Genomic DNA, 21186 nt, shown 5'->3' on the forward strand with positions numbered 1-21186 from the left:
TAAAGAAAATTATATACCGTTACTAAGGGACCTTAAAAAATGACTGGAATAAATGAACAGACACATCACGTTCTTGCAGCAGAGTACTCTCTTTTTTGCTTATGGCTATCTTTCTCATCTTACAAAAGATAACTACATTTGCCTCCTAATAGGTCTTTCTCGTCTGGAACACATGATCAGCCATTCCTGTGACTGCTCTTTAAGGACTCTGACCATTAACTGTCTGCCATACTAGTTACATACTAGTTTTAATTTACAAATCAACATAGTTAAATTGTCCTCTTCATCATGTCCTCTCAGAAACGTTTCAAGAGGCAGCCTATTACCTCCAGAATAGTCTGAACTGTTAATCTTACTTTCAAGATTCAATGTAATCTGTATTGCTCTCTGATTTAACTTCTCACTCTCCTATAATCTCCCTATTTTATACCAATTATATTTTATTATTTGTCATCTCCATGTGTTTGCCGCTGTTTCCCTCTCTGTCCTCCACTTCTGCTTGTGCAAAGTATTTCTGCCTTTCCAAGTCCTGGCCAGGGTCTTCTCTCCCTTCTCTCCTTTCCCTTTTTTTGCTTCGGTAAATATTTGAGTGCCAGCCCCTTGCCAGAAGTTACATAAACTCCCTGATATGTAGGTACTGAATAAAAGTTGAATGAATGAACGAGTGGATGAATGAAAAGACCCTTTTTTTAGTATACTAGTCAACACTTTTCTACCTTTACTTAAACCCCATACTGATTAACATAATAAACCACATTCTTCTCTGCAGTTGCTTCCTTTGGGAAGCTGGTTGAGTAAATAAGACATGTTTTCTTTAGTCTGTAGTTTAATACATTGCAACGTACTGTCTGTGCTGCTTTTTAAAATTTAGAGTTGACTCTTTGTGATTTCTTTCATTTTCTTTACATCTGTCTGCTTATTTCTCTTGTCCATTTTTGCTGAAGGTATATAATTATCTGTATGACACATACAGATAATTATAATAGATTAAACAAATTTCCCAAGGGCAAAAACAATTGTGCACAAAATTGAGAGGAAAGAGTATAATGATAAATAAGAAATGGAAAACTTGTCAGTAAAGTAAACCTTTTAATGGATCTGTAGGATATCTTTGTTATATTAACAGCTGTATTAAATCAATTGAAATAAATTACCTTATCAATGGCACGTGTAAACATTTTAATAAAATGGAGAACATTGATAAACTAGGAATATAAATCATTTCTAAATTACACATGTATATAAAGTCTGATATTTTTATTATAATGTTTTCCAAAATTTTGCATTTATAGGATCATTATTATTGACGATGCTTTATAACAAGTCTTACTTGATCCATCAATGATAAATTTTTATTATAAACTCCTTATTGGCTGAATTTGTTTAATATCCTTGGGTCTACTGTGGAACTTAGCCCAGTACTTTACACATAGAAAATGGCAAAATATTTAATACAGTTGCTCTCAAGCATTCCATGTATGATACCATGATGTATATGCTATAGCTGACTTCAGAAATTAATAGGCTGTTTTGGTAGATAATAAGTTTCTATTCTGTTTTTCAAGAATGCTTCCTTACATGTTTTAAAGAAACTGACATGCTAGGATAGTATCAAGAAATTCATATTTCTAATTAATGTGCTTACTCTTAAAATTAGAAATGTCAAATGCGCTGTTCAAAGTAAAATTGAACTAACAAAAAACAGACGTTTGTATGAGCTCTTACCTTATTGGTTATTTTTCACTACCCTAGAAGATAGGAGCTTTTAAAAATAATAATGAAGAAGATTAATCTTTTCTTCCAATTTTACATTAAACAAATATAAAATATTCTAACAGACCATTTTTCCTGTATTGCTGATAATTTTCATTCTGAATTTTATTGAAAAGGTTGGCGTTTTGATCTCAGGTTAAAGGACGTTTAGAGGACATAGGGATGAAGTGTACAACAATGGGAACTTGCAGGGTAAGAAATAAGTTTTCCACTTGAATATCCTCGGGCAGAAGATGCAGAGCCTGAAGGCTCCTATGCTGTGGTGTCCACATGCACATTCAACTTCAGAGGAGAGGTCAAACAAGGTAGGCCTTGGCAGCCAGCCTTCAGAAACCCTAGACGGGAGTCAGGAGTCAGAAAAAGCCTCTCTTAAAAGATTAAGGTTTTATCAGAGGACTTATAATGCAGTTTAGTTGCCTTTAAGCTAGAACTTTTTAGTTTATTCTTTTTTTATTGCTGATGTATAGTTGATTTACAACCTTGTGTTAGTTTCAGGTGTATAGCATAGTGGTTCAGTATTTTTGCAGATTATATCCTATTATAGGTTATTATAAGATAGTGGGTATAATTCCCAGATTCTGCCAAGACATAATCAATGACTCGAAAAAAATCCTGATTAGGTGTACTTGTACAAAAGTGTTTCCATCCATATGCGAATGTTGTTAGAAAACAAGCTATATTACCCAGAACAGTTTCATTTTCTCCATAGTTATTGTAAAGCAAAGAGCCTAATTTATTATGCAGGTGTTGTAACATGATTAGCTTTGACAGCTGAAAGATTTTGCTCCATTTGTTCCCTTTAGAACAGATTTTTTAAAATCTGTATTTATTTTATTTGGCCCTGTGGGTTTATCTATAAACTGTTCTAACCCATTTAGAACTCACCAGGGTACACATCTAAAATAAAATAAGTAACATAAAAATTCTGTTATTGACCATAGTTTAAATGAGTAATAGAATTTTCTAATGTGTTCAGGTAGAAATTCTGGATTCTTGCTTATGGAGAATCAGGTCAGGAAGCTACATACATTTTGGTTAAGAATGCTTCAGGTGTAGGACTAGTGATTTTCTTTAAAGATAGTTCGGTGTTTCTTCTTTCTTGGTCCTCCTCACAACGCACTGTCTTCTGATCTCATATCAACCTACCAGATTTTAAACTTAGATTCTAAATAAAAAATGTAAAAATATGGCACAAGGTGTTTTCCATTGTAGTAGTAGCAAATTAATTTCTTTTTCCTCAAGATCGGAAGAGAAATCTTCCTTTAAAAGATTTTTTCAGTAATGCTAAATTTCCTTTTAGTTGATAACCAAGAATTCTTGCACATAAAGGACTTCCTCAGAACTCCAGGTTAGTGCACAGGACGAAAGCCCAGTTAATTGACATAGAGTAAACCTTCTGTACCATGGGTTCCCCATCCACAGATTTTCAGTTCAGTTCAGTTCAGTTCATTTTCAGTTGAGTTCAGTCGTTCAGTCATGTCGTAACTCTTTGCGACCCCATGGACTGAAGCCTGCCAGGCTTCTCTGTCTGTGGAATTTTACAGGAAGAATACTGGAGTGAGTTGCTGTTTCCTACTCCAGGGGATCTTCCTGACCCAGGGATTGAACCCACGTCTCTTGCATCTCTTGCACAGGCAGGCAGATTCTTTACCTGGGAAGCTATTCTAATGTACGCCAAAGCTTGAGACCACTGCACAGTAGAAATGCCTCTAGGAAACTATAGTTTAACAGTGTGCTTTTGTCTTATTTGAGGGTTGAGATGTTTATTTTTAAAACAGCCATATGAAGAATGACTTTTTATCTCTTTTAAATCTACTCTTTTGGCATTATATTGCTTTTTGTAACAGGGGTCTGTTATATATTTCTCTTTATAAGAGTTCTAGAAAAACTCTAGAACTCTAGAAAAATTGGTCAAGTTCTAGAAAAAAACTTTATCTCCCCTGATGAACTGGTAAATTCATTGTATTTGTGTATCTTATATTATTGTTTGCCTTTTTCACCTTTGCTGCCAGAATGTGTAGATAGAGCTCTATTTCATACCCCATTTTAGCAATTATTCTTAGCCTCCTTTTTCTAGATGATTATCAGCCCCTTATTTCCATTTCATGTTTGTTCTTTTAATGAAATGGCTTTTCTGTGGCCATATTCAAGGATAATTTTCAATATGGCAGTCATGGCTCTCATACAAGTATAATATGAACATGTGTCAAAGACCTTTTGTAACTTGTGAAGGATTTTACAGCTAGCTCAAAGGAACCAAAGAACAAACACATATAGGCAGCTGATGAATGTGAGAATGAATTTACTAATAGATGCAGAACAGTCAGTATCCATGGGCAGTAACACTTAATGATTAGCATCGTCTCAGGAGACAGGACAAGGCATTGATTGTGTCTCCATAGGACAGCCTTCATTTGCAGTTTTAATGGCTGAGAATCATTTGATTACTATCAGTTTTCTATGACTTTAGAGTTGTAAAATAATCCAGTCAGAGCCAGTGGAAGGCATAAGACCCCTATAGATTACAGTAATCCTGTGAGGCTCTAGAACAATGCCAGCATTCCACTGAAAGAACACCTAGCAGTCTATCTGCTGATTGCAATCTTGCACAGTTTTTCCTGACAGCAAGGTAATGGGCAAAGAAATGAGTCCTCATATATGAGCCTGAAACGGAGAAAGAAGATCTTCGATAGATAAGAAAGGAGATATCCTGTTACTGTCTTCTCATTCTCTGTCCTGAGTCTGGCCTTGAAGGAGTCTTCATGTCCAGGAGTGAATTCCTGGGGATGGGAGGGAAAGATGGCTTTGCCATGGAGAAGCGGGATGGCGGCTAGGATTCCTTGCTGTATTTGACAAGCTGCTGCAATGGGTGGATCTCATCCAGTAAAACAAGAGTATTTATTACCATGTCATCTGATTTACTTACTTATTTTTTGGTCTTTCTGTTAACCCTAATTTTTAGCAGTCTTTTAGGCTGGCTTCAGATAGGTAGCATGGGACATTAAGAAAAAGCCCTGTTTACCCTAATTTATAGAACTAAGTGGGAAGCAGTCCCTTCAAGGCCATTGGGGTTGTGATGGTAATTAATGAGCACCCCACTGTGGACCCCCAGTGACCTCATGGTCACTTTTCTTTATCAGGAAGTCTCAGTCTCTACATTGCCTCTCTTAGAGGATCTGGAGCCTTGTTGTTAGTTTAGTAAAGTGCTTTTCTTTCTTACCTTTTTTTTTTTTTCACTTGTTAGCTTTTTAAAACTCACAGCACTTGATGTTGTTTATTTAGTCGCTCAGTTGTATCTGACTCTTTTGTGACCCCATGAACTGTAGCCTGCCAGACTTCTTTGTCCCATGGATTTTCCAGGGAAGAATACTGGGATGGGTTGCCATTTCCCTCTGCAGGGGATCCTCCAGACCCAGGGATTGAACTTGCGTCTCCTGCATTAGCAAGGAGGAGGATTCTTTACCACTGAGCCACTGAAGAAGCCCAGCACTAGATGGGGCTTAATGAAATAGTTAATTAATTTTAATTAATTAATTAGTTAATGGGTAAAGAGTGTTTGCATTAATTTGAATCAATCTATTCATGTGTGCTCAGTCATGTCCAACTCTTTGCAACCCCTTGGACTGTAGCCCCCCAGGCCCCTCTGTCCATGGGATTTTCTAGGCAAGAATACTGGAATGTGTTTCCATTTCCTTCTCCAGAGGATCTTCCCGACCCAGGACTCAAACCCATGTCTCTTGCATCTCCTGCATTGGGAAGTGGATTCTTTACCACTCACGCCACCTGGGAAGCCCATAATCTAGTCATGATTATGAATCCTTGCAATTTTAGGTCTTTCTCATATTAGCAGTTAATTTAGTGTAGAGTTATGAACATTTGCTGATTCAGTGGCCTTGACATTTGTTTGTTATATATATATATATATATATATATATATATATATATATGTATATATATATAAGTTCTCAGTAGGTAAGAAGCTGGATTGAAGAGTGCTGAATAAGGATTCAGAAACATAAGTTACAGACACGTTATATTAGAAGCTTAAGTCTCATTTCTCTGATTCTCTTTTCTGTAATAGTTGATACGACATACAGAAAGGCCCAGCACTTGAAAAACTATATACATAAATGAGACAAATAAATTTGTGTAATAATCTTTGTGTTTCGGGGTATAAAAATTTACAGTTGCAGGATTAGGCAGATAATGAGTGTTGATCAGCCTTTTGTGAGGCCGCGGTTTTCAGTGGACAGACTCAGCAGCGTCAGGTTATGGTTCCACCTCTGCTCCTGTAGTGTGAATATGAGAAAAAGTTAAGCTCTGCACCTTCATCTATAAAACTCATTCTTTGAGCTAATCTTTATTGAATCATTGTTAAGTTATAGCACAATGTGGTCCATGCCCTCAAAGAGCTGGAAACATTTGTTAATAAATAAGCACAGCTGATATATTATAGGTACAGTGAATGACTTCACAGAGGAGGTAATGCTTAAATGGATTCTTCTGCAAAGAGGTGTCATTTCCAGGCAAAGCAAGATAAGGACCAGAAAGGAAGGGAGGGAGAAAGGTTATTCAGGGGAGGGGATCCGTGTGAGGACGTGAGCACAGAGGCATGAACAAGATGCCAGGATTTGAGTGTGTGAGCCTGGTGCACTGAGAAACAGAAGTCGGTAGCAACGAAATCTTGAAGAGTCTGGTTTTTAATGCTTAAATTTTAAAAGTTTGACCAAAAGGTCTCTAATGCTTTCTCTAGCTTGGATTCTGAGCTGAGATATTGTTAGTGAATGATAAGGAGTTAATACATTCTGATTGGGCTTACCTTGTGACTCAGCTGGTAAAGAATCCACCTGCAATACAGGAGACCTATGTTCGATCCCTGGGTTGGGAAGATCCCCTAGAGAAGGGAAAGGGTACCCACTCCAGCATTCTGGCCTGGAGAATTCTGTGGACTGTATAGTCCGTTGGCATTGCAAACAGTCGGATATAACTGAGCAACTTTCACTTTATTTCATGTTCTGATTAATCTCTGCAGTTCCTGTATTCTATAGTGACAGCCAGGTAATTTGATTGACCGAGACTTTGAGTTTCCTTGTGTAACTTTCAGCCTTTGCAACCATTAAAGGATGGGAAATACAGTGCAAATAACTTTGGTCAAATCCCTCTCTTGCTGCTTCATCCTTAATGTTACTATTTACGTTTTTTCATTTCCTTCTCTTACTCTGGAAAATTTCATATGTATAGAAAGTAAACAATAGGATAATACAGTTCCATTATCCAGATTTGACAATTAGCAACGTTCTTGTTTTGTTTATTCTTCTACTCATATCCTCATTCAATTTTTATTATTGTCATTATTATTCTTACTGTTTCTAGGTGTCATTTTCATACATTGAAATGTACAAATCTTATATATAGGTTTTTGACAAACAGATACACTTGTGTAATCTACATCTCATTGCAATACAAAACAATTGCATCTTCCTTTCAAATTTCCTTGTTCTCCTTTCCAGACTCTCCCTAGCCCCATCCCTCCCTCCAGTTGAAAAGACAAAACAACCATTTCCTTAATTTTTTATTTCGCCTTAGATTAGTTTTGCCTGTTTTAGAACTTACATGATGCCCTCTCCTGTATGTACTCTTTTGTTTCTGTCTTCTTTCACTCACTTACTGTCTGTGAGATTCATCCATGTTGCTCCCTCCACCATCAGTAGTTCCCTCCGTTGTGTTGCTTAGCAGCATTCTATTGTTTGAATTTACTAGTTTGTCAGCCGTTCTTTTGTATGTCTTATGTTTGTTTCCAGTTGTGTGCTATTGTGAATGAGGTTGCTAAGGACATCCTTATATACACTGTTTTGTAAAAATGTTTTCAGTTCTGTTGGAAGCCCCTCTAGGAGTGAAATCACTCGGTATGTGTTTAACTTCATAAGAACAGCCAGTTTTCCACAGTGGTTATACCAGCACAGGCTTCCCAGGTGTTGCTAGTGGTAAAGAACAACTGGTGTGCCAATGCAGGAGACATAAGAGACACAGGTTCCATCCTTGGGTTGGGAAGATCCCCTGGAGGAGGGCATGGCAATCTACTCCAGTATTCTTGCCTGGAGAATCCCATGGACAGAGGAGTCTGGCAGGCTACAGTCCATGGGGTCGCAAAGAGTTGGACACAACTGAAGCAGCTTAACACACAGGAAAGTTATAGCCCCTCTGCATCCCTTCTAACATTTGATGTTAATCTTTAATTTTGGGGCTTCCCTGGAAGCTCAGCTGGTAAAGAATCTGCCTGCAATGCAGGAGACCCCAGTCTGATTCCTGGGTTGAGAAGATCCCCTGGAGAAGGGAAAGGCTACCCACTCCAGTATTCTTGGGCTTCCATGGTGGCTTAGATGGTAAAGAATCCATCTGCAGTGTGGGAGACCTGGGTTCGATCCCTGGGTTGGGAAAATCCCCTGGAGGAGGGCATGGCAGTCCACTCCAGTATTCTTGCCTGGAGAATCCACATGGACAGAGGAGCCTGGCGGGCTACAGTCCATGCGTGGGGTCACAAAGAGTCGGACACGACTGAATGACTAAGCACAGCACAGCACATCTTTAATTCTGGCTCTTGTGCGTATGCAATGGTATCTCATTGTGGTTTTTATTTGCATTTCCATGATGCCTAATGATATTGAATGTTTTTATGTGCTTGTTGATAATTTATATATTTTTTATCTGTTAACAAAGTCTTTTGTTCATTTTTAATTGGGTTGTCTTTATTACTGAGTTGTAGTAATTCTTTATATATTCTAGATACAAATTCTTTGCCAGATGTCTGTTTTGTGAATATTTTCTCCCACTCTGTGTTTTGCATATTCAGCTTCTTAGCAGTGTCTTTGGATGATCAAAAGTTTTATTTGATTGAGCCTATTATCTAATCTTTATGGTTATTACTTCCTGTTTAAGAAATCGTTGCTTGCCCTCAGATTGAGACTATATGTCTCCTGTGTTTTCTTCTAAAAGTTTTATACCGTTAGCTTTTATATTTCAGTCTGTGATGTATCCATCTTAAATGAACTTTTGTTTTATGGTGTGAAGTTGGGGTTTAATTCTTATTTTTTCCATATGGCCATCCAGTTCTAGCATCATTTGTTGAAGAGACTTTTCTTTCCCTATTTGATTGTTTTGGAACATTTGTTAAAAAGCAGCTGTCCAAGTGTTGGGTCTGTTCCAGAGCTGTGTTCTGTTCCTTTGATCTGTTTGTATATCCTTATTCCAGTATTGCACTGTCTTGATTGCTTTTGTTTTATGATTAATCTCGACTCCAGCAGTGTAAACAGTACAACTCTGTTGTTCTTTTTCAAAATCTTTGTGGCTATTCTAGATCCTCTGTCTTTCTACATAAACTAAAAGTCATCTTCTACATTTTTATTAAAAAGCTTGCTGGGATTATGATTTTTTTTATAAATCATTTAGGGGGAAAATTAACTTTTTAATAAATATCAAACCCATGAACATGGTATCTTTTCCATTTATTTGGGCCATCTTTAATTTCTCTCAGCTGCATTTTAGGGTGGATGTTTTGCATACCTTGGTTAAATGTGTTTCTAAGTATTTTGTTATTTGATGCTATTCTAAATGAATTTTTTATTTGCAGTTTAAAAATTTTCTCTTGTTGGTATACAGAAATACAATTGATTTTATACCCTGAGATACTGCTATACTTACCAATTTTTTAACACACATTTTTGAGCACCCTGAGCTATCTTCCCTTCGTGTTTTTATATGACTTTTTAGACTTGAATGTCTATGTCTACCCCATATCTGCCCCTAACGAGGGCCAGTGTGAATGCAATGGCATTTGTGAAATCTTCTGACACTTTCCCAGCTAGATTCAAAGAATCGCTTCCCTGAGAGTCTATTAGAGCACTTTCCACTTTGGGTTTTGAATGAGCCATTCTTTGAAGGCAAGCACTATGCTTTTCCTTCTTTTTTATCCCCATAATAGCTGGTATGGTGTCTTGGTTCACAGCTTAGGAATGTACCTTTTCAACATTTATCTCAGGACCCATAGGGAATTATGTAGCTCTGATGGGAAACCCTTACAGGCAACTTCAGTCGGTTGGAAACAAGCCCCAAAGTGTATCTTAAAAAGGGAAAATAGACTTTTTTTCCAGAAACACGTTCCTGTGTTCCTCCTATTTAAAGATCTGTTCAGTGGTGGATGATCTACTTACACTCCAAGTGACTTAGGCTTTTTTCTCCCCATTTTGAACGTTTGTGGATTGTTTCTTCTCACTTCCTTTTTGTTTTCCAGGTGGCTGACTGTGCTTGGGATGAAACAATAAAGATATATGATCCTGTTTGTCTTACCATGCTGGCTTGAGACAAACCTCTCCATTCAGAAACAAAGGAGACTGACTGAAGAACTGCTTAGCAGGAAATAAATTATTGATACTATAGATTTTATGTTTTTATATACTATTCATATTTCAAATTTTAAAAATTCATTTTGGAATCAATTTTGAGGCAGCTGGTAAAGACTTTGGCTCACTATTTAAAGCCTGGTACATAAGCCATATTTCTTAAAATCTTAAGAATAGTTGAAATTATGGTGTATCTTATAGTATCTATTAAAATATAACCTCTATTATAAAATGGATTAAAATATAGGAGCTCTGTAGATTATATTGATAGTGATATATTTTGCTTTTAATTTGTCATTTTTGATTTAAAATATAATGACTGCTATTGATAAAAATTAGAATAAATGGCATCTCTTGATCATTTATGATTTTATGATGCCCCCACTAAGGTTACTTTTTCTAATACAGTGTATATATATATAACACACTGTATAATATAGATACATCTATGGTTATAGTAACAGGGCTCTAATAACTGCAGATTTGTTCAGCGATTATTTTTTGAGCATCTGCTATGTGCTTGACATACAGAATGAATGAGATTCTCTCAAGGACTAGTGTCCGTCATACATAAGAACATGTGTGTCTCAGTGGTAAAGAATCCGCCTGCCAATGCTGGAGACTCGGGTTCAGTCTCTGGTCCAGGAAGATCCCACATGCTGCAGAGCAACTAAGTCTGTGTGCCGCAACTTTTGAGCCTGTGCTCTAGAGCCTGGGAGCCACAACTACTGAGCCCACATGCCTAGAGCCTGTGCTCTGCAGCAGGAGAAGCCACCACAATTTAAAAAACCTGCACACAACTAGAGAGTACCCCCACTCGCTGCAACTTTAGAGAAAAGCCTGCACAGCAACAAAGACCCAGCAAGCCAAAAATAAATAAATAAAATTATTAAAAAAAAAAAAAAAGAACATGGATGCTGAGAGTTAAGAGCTTACATGTGTTTTACTTTTATTCAAATATTTTTAGATATTATACCCATGACCCTATATTTCTCTGTTCCTATTTCTCTGTAATCAAATTTTTGAAAAACTAGTCACTGGGCAAAAAGTCTTAGGTCCTACCAAGGTTTCAGTAAATTACCTTAAAACTAAGTAATGAAATACTTGGTTAATTCATAACTAATAATGAAATATCCTAATTAATGCCATAAACCCTCCTCACTACCGCCTTAAGTCTTGAAAAACCTTAAGGTGTGATGATCCATTAAAAATTAGGTTGAAAGAGAAAAAGTAGTAGAATAGACAACTTTGTTCAAGAGGGAGGGAATATATGTATACCTATGACTGATTCCCTTGTGATTCAGCTGGTATAGAATCTGCCTGCAATGTGAGAGAACTAGGTTCGAAGGGAAAGGCTACCCATTCCAGTATTCTGGCCTAGAGAATTCCACTGACTATATAGTCCATGGGATCGAAAAGAGTCGGACATGACTGAGCAACTTTCACTTTCACATGGCTGATTCATGTTGAGGTTTGATAGGAAACAACAAAATTCTGTAAAGCAATTGTCCTTCAATTAAAAAAACGAATAAATTTAAAAAAATGTTACAAATGGCAAAAACTGTCACTAAATTTTTAACAAGTTTTTGAGAATTTTTAAAGAGCAAAATACACTTTTTATCAGAACAAAAAATACATGTTTATTGTCTAATTTACATATTTCCCAGTTTCTGCAGAAAAACAAGACACCTTACAAGATACAAAGATAAAAAAACAAAAGGAAACATAAAGTGGAGCAAAGCGTCGTCTTGAAAATATATGTTTTCTAAGAATAAGTTTTAGAAAGTTGCTCCTGGAAGCATAAATGGGAAGTCTGGTCAAGTACAGGATGCAGTGGCCAGGGCCTGAGGGCAAGGACCTCATTCTGGCTTGGCCCTAGCACCATGCCCAGCACAAAGAAAGTGTTCAGTGAATATCTGTCAAACGAATGAATGGTCTCACGGAAAGTATTAACTCTTTTTGGTTCTTAGACCAATCAGTGCTAACTGTTTTTGAGAGGCCCCCATAGAGAGGACACTGCTTCACATGACTGTCTTGTAAGGTGGAAGGTGCTCAAGCACATCCTTAGAGCTGGCACGATGATGAGGTCATTTCACAAGCTGCTTTTGTGTTGCTTCCCTCCATAAGAAAGACAAACTGTTGCACCAAGTGTATGCAGCTCAATAAAAGTAGGTTCACAGTTGGTGTTCTCTGTATGGGCAGAATTTATAATAGACCTTCTAAAATATCTAACCCAGGTCATGAAAGGAAATGACTTATTTTCCTTTTAGAATGCAAGAGATTTTATTAAAATAATTTACGATGTATTATTTGAAACAGACACTGGTAATTTAAAAACTAATATCCCTCTCGTTTTTTTTCCCCCTCTGTTTTGGGGATGTTAGAGCTGCTTAGAACACTACTTCATAATACTTAACCTCAGGTGCTTGGGGTCTGTTAATCTGAAGGAGGATGGAGGAATATTTATTCAGTGAGTTCCTTGAGCTAGGAGTGTCAAGCTAGAGGGAAAGGAGCTGGATTCTATCCTGGAAGTGAATGCACAAGATTTTTGAATTCTTGGTAATTCACAAACCAAGCAGCCTCTGGACTTTGAGAGGACAGCCAGTCCTTCCCTCTAGGTCGGGAAAAGCAGAATTTGTCTCCTGGTGGCTGAGTTTCATCCCTGTCTGCCTCTCCCAAGTTCCTCCTGTACCTGCAGTGAGAGCACAGCACTGAGGAGTGACTGCAGGAAAGGGGAACTGAGGTCACTGGGTATCTTCTGTGACCTGGGCATCACATGAGATGCTTTCTGTATCTTACTCCCTTTAATCTTTATGACATCCCTGCAAGGAAGCCCTCCCATTTTCCAGACACGGAAACGAAGGCTTTCAGGAGCCATAATTGCCAGGAAGTATGGAGCTAGAATTTGAAATCAGCTATGACTGGATCTTGTCCTGCCACGTGGCCTTTTTCTTAGGAATAACAGAAATTGGCCCACTGAGAAATAGGAGGTTGTAGGACTCTCTGGTAACTAGATCCTCATCATTCCTAATGATGTGTTTCCAAGTCTAAAGAGCTAAGAAACACCGTGGTCCTGGGGTAGCCCTCCTAAAGCATCTCTTCCCTGGGAAGACGCAGGCTGAGGGTCAGCTGTCCCTTCTGCTTTTGGCAGTGAGCGCTCTCTGTGTATCTTAGCTATAATTTGGCTCTTCCAGAAATGAACTCATTAATTTCTTACTTAATAGGCCTCTTTTTTGAAAGAGATAATCTACTTATGTGTTCTTGACTTCCATACTGACTACTTCCAAATCTCCTGTCTTCCCCTGGGTCTCCCAATTTAACCAAATTCATCTTGCTCATTACATGGGTTCCTCCTGCCTGTTGTTGTCAGTACAATCCACCCAGGAGCTCAAGCTAAAGACCTAATGCCATCCTTGCTCCTTTCCTTATTCCCACCTTGCCACTCCAAAACACATCAAATAAGTCACTAAGTCTTATCCCTTTTACCCCCTAAATACTTCTCCATTCTGTCTCTTCTCCTCAATCCAAATACCACTGCCCTAGTTCAAGCCCTCATTAGCTTTTCTCTGGACAATCGCTGCAGTTTCCTAAATGATGTGTCTGTTTCGAGTTCTGTGCCCTCAGAGCCATCCTTCTCAACACAGCTGCCGGAGGCTGATCTAAAATGCAATCTGATTGCATCAATTTCAGTGTAAAACCTTTCTCTGCTTATAGGATTGCCTACAGGAAAAAGTTCAAGCTCACTAACCAGGCAGCCAAGGTCCTCTGGGGCTAGCCCTTGCCTCTATCTGCAGCATTGCTTCTCTCCACACTGTCACAACTTTGTGCCCCAGGAACACCAGCGTGCTCACAAACTCCCCATATAAATAATGCTTCCAAAGTCACTCAGGTGATTGTTAGCCGGCCTCAGATACTCACCGTGTAGAACCCTCCACTGGCTGAGTGTCCCTGCAACATGGCATCTGGCTTTCCCTGAGACTGACGGACTGATAGAAGAGAAAGAGAAAATTCAACATGGAAGCCTCGGTCTTCTACACACTAATTTCCGGAGTGACGCCATCACCTCTGCAGCATCCTCTCAGTCACTCAGACCAACTGTGGTAGAACATGGTAGAACGTGGGAGGGGCTCACAAGGGTGTAAAGAAGAGGAAGCCGGCGATCTTTGGGGACTCTCTTAGAGGCTGGTTACCACAATGTGCTTTTATAGACAGGTGTGTATGATATCCTAAGTTTATTTCTTTTCAAGGATGGCTTATGTATGTATCCATATATGCACAAGAAAAACTGAAATGTTCATGTCAAACTCTTAACAGTAGCCAACTCTCTGTAGCAGGGCTGGGGGTGGGAAATATTGAAGACAGCATGTTCGCTTATTTATAAATTTTGTTTTCCTCTTACATAGTATAATGAGCATGCCTCATTTTTACCATTAAAATAATGAAATAAGACCTTATTTCCTTCTCCAGGAAGCCTTCTCTGATCCATTTCTCAGGCTGATGTTGCTGCCCTCCTTGGCACTCCCCTGCTTCTGGCACGAGCCCCCACTGATGTATAAGTATCATTATGTCGCCTCATCTCCTCCTGTGAATCCCTTAAGCACTTATATTTGAATCCTCTGTGGCTAACAGAAGGCCTGGTACAAAACACTAGCTGGATATATTCACTGAATAAATGAACTAAAGGATTTATTTAACGCTGTTAAAATTTATTGTGTGGCTCCAAAGAAAATGGAGGTTGAGTCTAGACCCTGGATACCAGTAGGTCAAATAAGTTTTTTGACCTTCAGATTGACATTTATGTTCAATTAACCCTGCTAAAAATGGTATTCTTATTCCCACCCACCCCCCATTTTTCTTCAAGAGATTTCCCATTTTTTCTTTTAGGAGCTTATCTAGTAACTGGTGTGGGAGATGGTATTAACTTTTTTAAAAATGAAAGCCCTAATGGAAAAGAATTATCTGCAGTAAAGTGGAGAAAATGTACTGTTCCATGCCAATGCAGGTTTCAAATTAAGCTAAATATTCTTGCCTAAATGAGAAGAGTAAGATAGCTGAATCAGCCTCAAATCTTTTACTTAATGTTAGCATCACAAATGGAAGCAATTATAATTGCTGGCAGAAATGAATCATTCCAAAACTAGGTCTGTGCAGACAACTCTTTATATTCACTTAATATGGCTTAAAACCACCATTCTTTGATTGGAACAGCCCCCAGAAGTAGAACAGTGGTATTTGCTGATGCTGTCTTTAAAAAATTAATTTTCAAAGTTTTTATGAGTGTACTTTAAATACAGGCTTATACCACACACATAAATTTCAACTGTTGCTTCAAACCTCATTTTCTAAAGAAATAACATCAACAGTTGAAGAACAGAGTCCCTGAAATAGCCAATGGTGTGTAACCATAGATTGTAGCCACAAAAAAAAACCAAAAACCAAAAACCCACGAATTCCTCAGGGAACCGGAAGCACGTGTGTAAGTATAATACTATCCAGTGTTGTTCCTGGAAAGTTGGCACAGGGGCCATTCTGAAAACGTTTTCTTGAATACTCACCTGTGGGGGGTGAGTATATTCACCTCACCTAGTAGGGAGGTGGCCCTACTAGGCCCTGGGCATCCCAGCCACCCACGTGAGCTCCCAGCACACACAAAGCTGGCTAAGCTGAAAGATCGCTATGATGGTACCTATCCCCGACGTAAACTGTTCATTTCCTTCTGGCACCAATAATAATCACGGCTTCAACATCTGGACTGGAAATGATGCGGTGGAACTGTGAAGGACAAAAAAGAATTGCTGGGGAAATGTATCGTGCGTATTAGGTCATTGTCGTGGTTAGAAGATTGGGATCCTGGTGGGTAACAGAAGTGAAGGAAAGGACAGGTAGGCGCCGCGATCTCGAGCCCTCTTCCTTGCTCGCAAGCCCTGGTCAAGCCTGGCATGTTTAAGTAGCGCGAAAACGCAACTGTGCTCACTCTTAGCAGTGACCTCGGCTGGGCGAACCCCTCTGATGCTGAGTTTACAGGTCCGGACGTTACTTAACAGAAAACGAAATTCAGATCAATGGAACACACGAGTCTTGCACCTGCAGAAATTAAGAATTTCATTATTTTTACTCTGAGCTAAATAAGAAGTAAACAGTCCACCAGTCCTGTGGGAGGCGGACATCCCCTGGGCCGGGGAGCCGGTAGGTAAGGGGTGTCCTGCTTCCCAAAGCGGCCGGCTGTCGGTTGCGCGGATCTAGAGAAAGCTGTATCAAGGCTCATCCCGGGTTCCCGCCCCCGGGACTGCGCCCTCCCCTGCCTCCACGCCCGCACCCCCCAGAGCCTCCAGTCGCTCCCGGCTCACCCCTGGGAACCGGCGCCCCGGCGATCCTCCGGAACCATTAGACGCTACTTGGACTCAGATTCTGCCTTTTGGCTTATTTCACATCTTTGCCTCGCTTGCAATAGATGTCCATGCCCCCCGCCCCCAGGCTTTGCAGCCCCGTGAGGCCACGGCGCCCCCCGGAACATCCCTGCGCTCCTAGCCGCGAGCGTAACCCCGGGTCCCTCCGTGGAGGGCGCACGGACTGGAGAGCGCGTCGCCTGAGACTGGAAGGGACCGGTTCGCGCCCTAAGTGAAGCACGCCCCGGTGGCGTCCTTGGGGGTAGGGGGGGCTCTGAGTGTCTTCAACGTTGGGGCGTTGACACCCGAGCATCCGGGAGCCCCCAAACCCGCGGGCACCGAAGTTTCTCTCTTCCCTGGCCGGCAGCTGAACAGGGTCCCACGGTTGCGCCGGGAGAAACCGTGGGTGGGAAAGCCGCTACATCTCGCAGGGAGGGGAGCTGAGGGCGCTGTCACTTGTTGCGGCTAATAAACGCGGCGCGACCCCGGAACGCTGTTGTTTTCTAAAATCTTTAGCTGTGCCCGCGATCCCCCAGCCCGGATCTGTGAAGGAGGGACGAGCGAGAGCGGCTGGCAATGCAGGAGAAGAGGGGCCCGCGCCCCGACAGCCGACCCGGGTGGGTGCTGGGGCGCCCGAGGGGAGCAGGTCCGGTCCCCCTCGCGGCAGCTGCCGGGGTTTCCAGCCGCAGAGCGTCCTCCCAGCCGGTGAAACTGCTCGGGACACAACCCATCGCCGCTCGTCACCTACTTACAAGTCGCTGTCGCTAGGATTCCCGCCACTCCTCTCAGACCAGCTCCCCACCTCTGCCACTTTTCGGAGTCCCCCGCCCCCGTCCCTGCCTCCCCGGAGCTGCAGGGCAGTCGGACGCGGAACCGCCGAGCCGCGAGGACGCTTGCCTGGAGCTGCCTTCTCTCCGCAGCCGAACCGGCGCCCCCTGCCCTTCGCCTTGGTGTTGGGCGGGCGCCCCTGCCGCCCTCGCTCCGCTCATCCCGGCCTTCCGCGCTCTCCTCCCGCCGGTCCCGGAGCTTCGCCACCGCTGGGTGCGGCGGGGCAGGCGCGATGCGGCAGCTGTGCCGCCGGGGCCGCGTGCTGGGCATCGCGGTGGCCATCGCGCACGGGGTCTTCTCCGGCTCCCTCAACATCCTGCTTAAGTTCCTCATCAGCCACTACCAGTTCTCCTTCTTGACCCTGGTGCAGTGCCTGACCAGCTCCACCGCAGCGCTGAGCCTGGAGCTGCTGCGGCGCTTGGGGTTCATCGCGGTGCCCCCCTTCGGCCTGAACCTGGCTCGCTCCTTCGCGGGGGTCGCCGTGCTCTCCACGCTGCAGTCCAGCCTCACGCTTTGGTCTCTGCGCGGCCTCAGCCTACCCATGTACGTGGTCTTCAAGCGCTGCCTGCCCCTGGTCACCATGCTCATCGGCGTCCTGGTGCTCAAGAACGGAGCGCCCTCGCCGGGGGTGCTCGCGGCCGTGCTCATCACCACCTGCGGCGCAGCTCTGGCAGGTGAGCTGGACCCGCGCGGACCCCCGGCCCACCCCGCCCCACCAGCCAGAGACCTCTGGGATCACTCAGTGCAAAGCTCTCACTTCCAGATGGGGAGACTGAGGCAGAGAGCTTTGAACACGGTGGCTCCGCTAGCAGATGGGACCCCTGAGATCCAACCGAGTCTTCCACTGCGCTCCGGCTTCCTCCTTTAGAGCCCCCACTCCCACTACTAGTCCGGGTTTCCGACCCCCGCCCCTGTCTCGCTCCGTAACGCCCTTCCCTCCTCGCCCTCCCCCTTCCGTCTTCCCCCTTTATTTCTTCCTTCCTCCGGGAGGGGGTAGGCGAGCCGCCCTAAGCCTGGGAGCTAGAGCCCCCCGACCGAGACGGAAGGAGGGGGCCGAGAACTTCCCTGGGTCACGCGGGGCCGGAGTGGGGAGGGACGATGCGAGTGAAGCTTGAGCCCCGAGGCTAGCTTGGGATCTCCGGCGCCGAGCGGGGGGCTGCGGACGCTAGGCAGAGGTGGGCGGATTGAGACTCGGGTAGGTTGGGCGTGGAGGACAGAGCGAGATGGGCGCCGGCGGAGCGGGAAACCTTCTTTCGAGGGTCGCCCCACGCCCAGCCTGCCCGGGGAAAAGCCACGAGCCTGGCCCCCCTCTTTCTTCTGTGCCCCACGGAGGCGGCAGTCGTACCACGTGCCCAGGCGACACCCGTGCCAGCTCAGGGAAGCCACAGCGCCTACCCCAAGGGCATTGGTGCTGTCCTGAGCCTCTCTGTCTTGGAGAGAGGCAGACAGGACGCCCCCGAGGATAAGGAAGGGAGAGCGCGCCTCTCCTCCTGCCTCGAACTGGGCAATTGACTGCTTGGCTTTTCCTTTCGATACGGTGGGTAGAGCTAGGGCGCACACCCTACTTTCCAACCTACGCCGTTGCCCCCAGTGGATACCAACTCCCGCCAACCCAGTGTCTTCTCTGTTTCCTTCCTGCCCTCGTTCCTCCGACCTCTCTCGATGCGCTCCAGGAGCCGGTGACCTGACCGGCGACCCCATCGGGTACGTCACTGGCGTGCTGGCGGTGCTGGTGCACGCCGCCTATTTGGTGCTCATCCAGAAGGCGAGCTCAGACACCGAGCACGGGCCGCTCACCGCGCAGTACGTCATCGCTGTGTCCGCCACCCCGCTGCTGGTCGTCTTATCCTTCGCCAGCACTGACTCGATCCACGCCTGGACCTTCCCCGGCTGGAGGGACCCGGCCATGGTGACCATCTTCGTGGCGTGCATCCTGATCGGCTGTGCCATGAACTTCACCACGCTGCACTGCACCTACATCAACTCAGCGGTGACCACCAGCTTCGTGGGGGTGGTGAAGAGCATCGCTACCATCACGGTGGGTATGGTGGCCTTCAGCGATGTGGAGCCCACCTCTCTATTCATTGCCGGCGTCGTGGTGAACACCCTGGGCTCCATCATTTACTGTGTGGCCAAATTTTTGGAAACTAGAAAGCAGAGCAACTACGAGGACCTGGAGACGCAGCCGGGGGGAGAGGAGGCGCAGCCAAGTGGAGATCAGCCGCCGTTCGTCATGGAGGAGCTGCCCGCGGAGGGTGGAAATGGCGGGTCAGAAGGTGGGAAAGCAGCGGGTGGCTCCACTCAGCGGGGTGGGCAAGAGGCTAGGGGCAGCCCCAGAGGGGTCTCGCTGATGGCTAGGAGCTCGCAGATCTCAGACAGCTCTGAAGAAGTGGGCAGGAGTTCATTAAAGGATGCTTACCTCGAAGTGTGGAGGTTAGTTAGGGGAGCCAAGTATATAAAGAAGGATTATTTGATAGATAATGAGGAGTTACCCAGTCCTTGAAAAGGAAATGCACGTATGTATATATGTACATACACTTATTTTATATGTGAAAGATGACATATTTTAATGAGGAGCTGCCCAATTTCATGCTTGGAGGAGTGGCGAAGGGGAGCAAAGAAAGAAGCTGAAACACCTGACAGCAACAAAATTAGTACCTGTGTGAATTATTTAGCCTGAGAATACCAGAGGTGTCACAGAGGCAAAAGATTGTGAAGGTGACTAACAAACTAAGGCAGAGTTTCAGCTGCAGACTCCTGGCACATTTTTGGTCATTATGACCATAACAAAATATCTGCATGTGTGGAGAGTCCTTCAACCACCCCCTCCAAAGATGGAGCATAGAGATGATGGCAGCACTTAACTAAGTTCAAAGATTACATGCAGGGGCACCTTTTTGATGATAGTTTGAACTATAGTTTTTATGGCCACTTTGGAAGAATGTATTATTGAAATGACATATTTAAATACACTGAATTGATGTTTACTGTTTAAAGTCACCTGAAATATGTTTAATTTTCCTCACTTTTAAAAAATATATAAGTGCTCTACTCTTCTACTGGTAGAAAATGTTAAAACTATTTTGAAACTGAATTCTTAGCTTTAATCATGAAGTTTAAAGTTGGCTTTTAGTAATTAAAAATATTTGAAAGGTCGTTTTAGTTCATTGCTTTGTAATATTTGTTATTGAATGCCATAACCTTTTTAAAAAAAGCAGTTTTACTCTGTCCAGTATTCTTTCAAGCAAATGCAATGGCTGATGTATAATTCAGTATTAACTGAAATCCAAACAGAAATGAGACCGTTCAGTTAAGCTGGGCCTTTCAAGTCGCACTGCACATCCTAAACTATGTTACAAAAAGAGCAACTGCTATATTCTATTTATGATATTTTTCTATCTTAAATTTGTCAAAATAAAGTATGAGTCTCTGCTAAAAGGTATATTGTTAGAAATTTGTCTTAGACACATCTGTGTTCTGTTGTTGCTGTGTGGCTTGTGTTTGCCGTCTATGAGTGGTGTTTAGTATCTGGGGCTCAGGGTCCACCCCCAGCAGGAACTTCCTAAATTAGTGTGGCAGTTTGGTTTCAAAGAGTAACATAAAAAACACTCTCATTTTCCAGTCAAAGAAAAGTAGAGTAAAATAAAGTCCTACCTCATGCTGCCTTGTGAAAGCCATCCACAACTGACTTCAGTTAAGATGGAGTTTGAAACGTAATAAAAGTGGGAAGCCAGGGGAGTCTTCCCGTCAGCCCCCTCCCAGAGAGGTACTTGGAGGGTGAAGACAATCATTATTTGCCAGCA

The 21186-nt window shown here is 42.9% G+C and overlaps 2 protein-coding genes across 2 annotated transcripts in view; both read left to right on the plus strand.

The window, feature by feature from the left end:
* PEX7 (peroxisomal biogenesis factor 7) overlaps nt 1-10207 on the plus strand; it is a 75998-nt gene extending 65791 nt beyond the window's left edge. The window contains exon 10 of the mRNA XM_081528864.1: nt 10061-10207. Within this exon, the coding sequence (XP_081384990.1) occupies nt 10061-10129 (69 nt within the window). The 3' untranslated portion in view covers nt 10130-10207. The remainder of the gene's footprint in view (nt 1-10060) is intronic.
* Nucleotides 10208-17615: 7408 nt separating this feature from the next.
* SLC35D3 (solute carrier family 35 member D3) lies at nt 17616-19886 on the plus strand. The gene is made up of 2 exons (XM_081526701.1): nt 17616-18057; nt 19057-19886. Exons 1-2 carry the CDS (start codon nt 17616-17618, stop codon nt 19884-19886), a joined length of 1272 nt encoding a protein of 423 aa, XP_081382827.1.
* The last annotated feature ends 1300 nt before the right edge of the window (nt 19887-21186 follow it).

The sequence above is a fragment of the Giraffa tippelskirchi genome, chromosome 9, assembly GCF_054371585.1.
Source record: "Giraffa tippelskirchi isolate mGirTip1 chromosome 9, T2T-mGirTip1v1.2.pri, whole genome shotgun sequence".
NCBI classification, from domain to species: domain Eukaryota; kingdom Metazoa; phylum Chordata; class Mammalia; order Artiodactyla; family Giraffidae; genus Giraffa; species Giraffa tippelskirchi.